Here is a 6,575-nt window from a genome sequence, read left to right as displayed (position 1 = left end):
CCCCCCTTATATATATATATATGAAATGACTCGGGAAGACATCCCCAACAACATATTTAAAAATAAAACAAATCGGAGAGGAAGTCGCTTTTATGCATAATTACCGATTCGACGCTTAGCGCTGCCTGTAGGTGATGACGATGCTGTCAACAAACGGTACGTTCAACAGAACATACAAATTTTGAAAGATCGACAGGATGAGATGGAGAGGAAGATAGTAACGCACCAAAATAGCATGCAGAATATGATAAACGAACTTCACGAAATGATTCAGCGTATGACTCATCGCCAATAAGTTAAATCTCTCCGTTACGCGAACGTGTGTTCCCGATCGACATACGATCGATCCCCGTTCCGTTCCCGTTCAACGTACGTTACGCGAACGTATGTTCCCGATCGACATACGATCGATCCCTGTTCTGTTCCCGTTCAACGTGTGTTACGCGAACGTGCGTTCCCGATCGACATACGATCGATCCCCGTTCCGTTCCCGTTCAACGTACGTTACGCGAACGTGTGTGTGTTCCCGATCGACGTACGATCGATCCTCGTTCCGTTCGATATACGTTCGGGTCCTGTTCTGTTTGATATACGATCGATCCCTGTTCCGTTCCCCGTTTTAAATCATTTGCTCATGGCTGAAAGGACAACATCTGAGAAGCGGCAATTAGTGAAGGAACTGCACGCTTCAGCGAGAAGAAATTTCCCGCAAAGACGTGTCATAGTGCGCGGGTACGACGACCTGTGGCAAGCTGATGTAGTTGAGATGCGTCCTTACACGCGATTCAACAGAGGCTACCACTACATACTGACGGTTATCGATGTGCTGAGCAAGCATGCATGGGCCGTACCGCTCAAGGCCAAGAGCGGATGCGAAGTTACTGCGGTAATCGCAAAGATAATTCGGGTCGATGGAAGATGTCCGAAAAATTTACAAACTGACAATGGAAAAGAATTTTACAATGCGAACGTGCAGAAACTCTTGAAGAAACATAACTGTTACAAACTTAGGATCGGGCGGGTTGTTTTTTGACGAATAAGGTAACCGTTCTCTAGCAAGTAAGAGCTTTTATTCTATCGGAACGCTATAATACTCAACTCATCGCCTTTTTGTCAAGCGTAATACTAACTAACTAAAAGTACATAAAATATAAAGATAGGGAAATCCCCAGAAACGGCAACACGTAGCTCGCTCTAGCGGAAGGGAAAGAAACTACAACCATGAATTATATAACATACTCCCACCTTTTGAGTTGAGAACTCTGAGCAACTCAAAATTATTTTACAAAAAAAACCAAAGAAGGAAAAGGAACAAAAATTGTAAGAAGTCTTATAGGTCCATTCTATTGGGCGCGTTCACTCGACGCCCGCCTCTTGTACGTATTTCTGGCTTCACCTTTTCTTCCTCTGATAATGTCCTTTCTGTCTGGGATTCGTCGGTCTCGCGCGTCGATTTATTCAATGCCTCCACTTCGATTGGTGACGAGATTTCCAAAGGGTGCAATCTCTGAACGGGACGGACGAGTTCTCCACTCGCGGTCTGACCACTCTTACCTCGCCATCTCTACCCGGAATGACCTCGATGACTCGCGCCAAGGGCCAGTCCAAGCGTTTCTGATTCTCGTTTCCTATGAGAACGACATCTCCTTTTCGTACCGTATATTTGCCGTTTTTTGAATAGCTCGTTCGCGATAGTTGTCCTAGATACTCTGAACGAAAACGACGTCGTAAGTCAGCTCGGAGCTTCTGTCGATAGCGTATCCTCGCCTTCAAGTCGCCTTCTTGAACATGATCCAGATCCGGTAATCCTATCTCCTGAACGTCTTGAATGAACATCGCCGGAGTCAATGGGATCAACTGATCAGAGTCCTCAGACAGGTAGGTAATGGGACGCGAGTTTATAATGGCCTCACAATCACATAGCGTTGTGTTCATCTCTTCAAATGTAAGGCAAGCTCGTCCCAAGACTTTCCTCAATATTTCCTTGACCGAACGTACTAATCGCTCCCACCATCCACCCCACCATGCCGCTGAGGGAGGATTGAAGCGCCATTCTATTTTCTTCATCGTGCTATATTCCGCGACTTTCTTCCAATTGATACTACGCAACAGGTTGCTCGCTTCACAGAAGTTAGTACCGTTGTCGCTAAACATAATAGAAGGTCTTCCTCTGCGCGCGACGAATCTCCGGAAGGCTTCCAAAAACGCTTCGGTCGAGAGGGAAGTCGCTAACTCGAGGTGGACCGCTCGGTAGACTGCGCACGTGAACAGACAGATCCAAGCTTTCTGCCCGTCTTTTAAATATAGTGGGCCCGCAAAATCGACCCCTGATACCACGAATGCAGTCGCATCTCTTATTCGTTCTTCTGGTAGGATTGACGGTGACGCCTCGATCCTCTTAGCCTTGTATCGTTTACATATTGTACACTTAGAGAGGACAGATCGTATAGCACGCCGACTGGATAATATCCACACTTGTTCTCTTAAATTGTTCATCACAGTCTGTATACCTGCGTGATTAAGCTGTTTATGTCTGTACTGTATCAACCTTTCAACGAGAGGATGCCGTGATTCCAAGACAATGGGACAACGAAAACCAAATTGATCCTCTCTGTTCGAAACTAGAGTCTTTAAGCGGATAAGTCCCGATTTATCCTTGAACGCGTTCAGACAACTGATTCTAGAGTCTTCGACCCCCTCGAATGACTCTCTCTGAGCTAGACTCATCAATATTAATTCGGCTTCAGTGATTTCTTTGACCGATAAATCTCCTGACAGATGTTTAGAGCGGTTCTTCCGGCATTTTGCGATGAAACGTAGAACCCAGGCCATCATGCGTAGAATTTTCGAATGTGAAGGATCCTCTGAGATACCATCGACCTTCTCGATCAGGAACTCCTTTACAAGTGTTACTCATCGCTACTTCACACTGTACCGACGCCTCGGCCTTCTTTACTTTGAACGTGGACTTTTTAATCTCCTTGTTGACTTCTGTTTCGTCTACGATATAATCGACTGAGGGCCATTGTTCACGAGATTTCCTGAGCCATTCAGGACCCTCCCACCATTTTGAATCAAGTAATTGCCTCGTGCTACATCCTCGAGACGGCAGATCGGCCGGGTTCATTGATCCAGGGAGATGATACCAGTGTTCCGGCTCGGTGAGCTGCCGAATCTCTCTTGTTCTGTTCCATACGAAGGTTGCCCACTGCTTCTCTTGTTTAATCCAGGACAAGACCGTCATGGAGTCACTCCAAAAATATTTTTCTGCTTGTTGTCTCCCCAGAGAGCCCAGGGTGAAGGTCATTAGTCGGGCACCAATCGTCGCAGCAAGAAGCTCTAGACGAGGTATAGTCGACTTTCCCAACGGAGCCACTCTTGCTTTAGCCTCGATGAGTTGAACTTTGACTCCGCTTGGAGACTCGGTTCGTGCGAAGAGGACCGCCGCGTATGCATCCTGGCTGGCGTCGACAAAAACGTGAAATGACGTCGAGTATCCTCTCCGCTCATCTCCAAAAATCCATCGAGGTATACGTAGTTCCGTTAAGAGACTCAGTTGTTGGTGCCACTCTCTGAAAGTGTTCTTGACCTCCTCATTCACCTCCGTATCCCAATCTAAGTCCGTTGACCACAATTTCTGTAACAGTAATTTTGGGCGCAGCACCGGGCACACTAAACCGATCGGATCAAATATCTTTTGCGTAGCTGACAAAATACGCCTTTTCGTTACCTTTTCGGGCATAGATTCCTCCAGCGCCGATTTTGTCAGCGATAGTGTGTCCTGGCCTTTATTCCATGTAAGACCAAGTACTGGCGTGCTGTCCTGGATCAATGTCGGATCAGAATATTCCCATCCTCGGAGAAGAAAACCACCAGTAGACATAGCAGCAGTAGCTTCCTCCTTGAACCACTTTAATTCCTTGTACGTATCGACGCTCGTCACGCAATTGTCCACATAGAACGATTTCTCCAGTTTTCGTATGACGTCTCGCTGTTCTTCTAAGGTTGCCTGTTGTAGTACTCGCTCTAGATGCAGTTGAATAGTAGCACCCAACAGAAAAGGACTGCTAGTCACTCCGAACACGACTCTACAGTGCCGATAGACTTCTAACTTTGTTGAATCTTCTTTATTCCACCATAGAAACCGAAGTACGTCCCGCTCTTTCGGCGACACACTAATTTGAAGAAAAGCCTTTTTTATGTCTGAGATAACGCCAATCCTTCTTTCTCGGAACCGTAACAGCATCGTCGGGATCAGTTCAATGAGATTTGGTCCGATTTCGAGGCACTGATTCAATGAAGGTGAGTCCTTTCCTCGTGCTGAGGCATCGAAAACCGGTCTCAGACGTGTCGTGCTATTCTCCTTTAGCACGGGTCTGTGTGGTAGGTAGTAGCTGTGGTTATCCACTTCGGTAGGGGGCACAGGTTCGATGATTCCTTCCTCAGCCCACTCTTCAAGTACTCGGCAATAATCTTCGAAGAGGTTATCGGATTTCAATCTTTTAATACTCATTTCTAATCTCTTGACAGCTATTTCTTTGTTATCTGAAAGCGGGGGATGACTCTCCTTCCAAGGCAGATACACTTCATAACGTCCGGCATTATTTACAGTAACAGTCTGTCGGAAATAGTCCTTTACTTGTTCTTGATGAGATTCTTTAGTTTTCGTTTGGACTGGATCGGTAATGCCTAATATGTCCAAGCTCCATAGATCAGAGATCTTCGCGTCTTGGGCGAACATGGAGATTGTCAACAGCGCCGAATCGACTCGAGCAGTTTTTCCCTGCGAATTCTTGCCCATCACGGTCCATCCAAGACGAGTCTCGATTGCTGTTGCTCCACATTCAAGATCTTGGAGTTTGCCTGTTAACAGTTTGCCCACAATATCAGCTCCAATGAGTATAGAAATAGGTTCATTTACCTGGCCGACATCTGTTAGCTTTATTCCCTTGTGAGACAACTCCTGTATCCAAGGGCCACGCCTTATACCGGGGATATCATTACAAATCGTCTCTTGTCCCAATGCTACAAAATTACAAGCGTACGAGTCGTCCAGGCTGCTGATGCGTATACGGTAGCCCTTGTGCTCCTGTGGTTCAGTCTTCGCGCCTCCAAACAGTAGATGAATTATATTTTGCTGTCCGACTTCCTCATAATCCATCTCCTTAGCTGTTCGACTCAGAACATACGATCGGTGAGATCCCGTATCCAACACTACTCGAGCAATGCGTTCCCTTCCTCGATTGCGCAGTTTTACCTGAAGAGTCTGTAGGAAGATTTCCTCGTTAAACGAAAGATTCGTTAGACTACTCTCTTCTTGTTTCTTCGCCGATTCGTCCATCGCGTTTTTCGTCGTCGATCTATCAGCAGTCATTCCTCGACACATTAGTAAAACGTGCTTCCTACCGCACCACGCACACTTCTGCTTGTATTTGCAGAATCTACTGCTATGCCCTGCCTTCAAACAATTAAAACATGCGTTTTTTTGTTTCACGATATTTTGTCTTTCCTCCATAGGCATTTTTCTCGCCTTTTCACACTGCGAACTATCGTGATTCTCACTGCAAAATATACACTGTTGCGTTTTACCTTCTTTCGTCGTTAAAAGTGTCGAAGCCGTAGCGATTTCTTTAGTAGCTTCGCCCTTATGCTTCCTTTTTACTTTATCTTTTATCGTCGACTGCTCTTGATTCAAACCAAATCCGCTGACCGCCATCGCAATCCTCTCCTCGTTCTCTACTTCTGCCTGTAAGAAGGCCATTAGATTTGTCAGTCGATCTTTAGGTGTGGTAGCGACGGGCACCGCTGGAGCATTATCACCTGGTTCTCTTGGAGGAAGCTGTATTGTAGTACTGGTGTGTCTTTGCCACGCTCGTAACAAATCCTCGGGTAACGAAGACTCCACCAACGGGTACAGCATGGCCGCGCATGTGTCGGTCGTCACTCCGAGTGACTCGAGAGATCTAATGTGTGTCTCTAACCTATCGTAGACACTGGACAACGAAACGTTCCCTTTCGGCGTTATCGCATTGCTTAGAACCAACTTCAGTAACTCGCGCACGTAAACTTCAACCAATAGCTCGTTTTTCCCAAATCTGCTTTTCAGGCCGGCAATCACTTTATCGTAATTGTCGGCCGTCGGTGGGTAACTGTTTACGAGTTCACTGGCTCTCGTATCTGGCACCATTGCTTGGAGAAGATATTGGAATTTATCTTCCTTGGAGACAGTCTGATCTTCATGTATATTTTTGAACTGACTCCAAAATTGTAGCCATTCTCTCACGTCACCGCTGAATTTCTTTAGCTCAATCTTCGGTAACTTAAACGTACCTTTGTTTTCCTGATACGGTAGATTGTTCTGTCGGTACTCTCGTCCCTGCACAGGTGGCGCTGCATTACGCTGCTGCGTCTCTTCTTCTAGCCTCGTGACCTCTACTTTCGCTTGCTGATACTTCCTTCGATACTCGTCGGCGTGCTGCACTTCTTGATCCATTTCCTGCTCTGTCGACTCTTCGTTGTCCGCCATTGCCTCGAGCATGCTTTTGTTCAACTCTTCCAGTTCACACGCCTTTCCC

General features: G+C 46.3%; 2 protein-coding genes across 2 annotated transcripts; both read right to left on the bottom strand.

Annotated features, from left to right (window-relative positions):
• Window positions 1-1,458: 1,458 nt before the first annotated feature.
• On the bottom strand, window positions 1,459-2,727 carry LOC105556051. The gene has a single exon (XM_012003113.1). The coding sequence runs from the start codon at window positions 2,725-2,727 to the stop codon at window positions 1,459-1,461; it is 1,269 nt and encodes a 422-aa protein (XP_011858503.1).
• A 55-nt stretch (window positions 2,728-2,782) lies between these two features.
• Window positions 2,783-6,526, bottom strand: LOC105556050. Its single transcript, XM_012003112.1, has one exon. It carries the CDS (start codon window positions 6,524-6,526, stop codon window positions 2,783-2,785), a length of 3,744 nt encoding a protein of 1,247 aa, XP_011858502.1.
• Window positions 6,527-6,575: the final 49 nt, after the last annotated feature.

This window comes from Vollenhovia emeryi, unplaced genomic scaffold (genome assembly GCF_000949405.1).
Source record: "Vollenhovia emeryi isolate VEMERY1.0 unplaced genomic scaffold, V.emery_V1.0 DF940401.1, whole genome shotgun sequence".
Taxonomy (NCBI): Eukaryota; Metazoa; Arthropoda; class Insecta; order Hymenoptera; family Formicidae; genus Vollenhovia; species Vollenhovia emeryi.
Note: the sequence above shows the minus strand (reverse complement) of the source record. Positions and strands in the feature narration are given on the sequence as shown.

Bases quoted from the DNA above. Each gene is read 5' to 3' on its own strand.
- LOC105556051 (XM_012003113.1), bottom strand. From the start codon at position 2,727: ATGAGTCTAGCTCAGAGAGAGTCATTCGAGGGGGTCGAAGACTCTAGA.
- LOC105556050 (XM_012003112.1), bottom strand. From the start codon at position 6,526: ATGGCGGACAACGAAGAGTCGACAGAGCAGGAAATGGATCAAGAAGTG.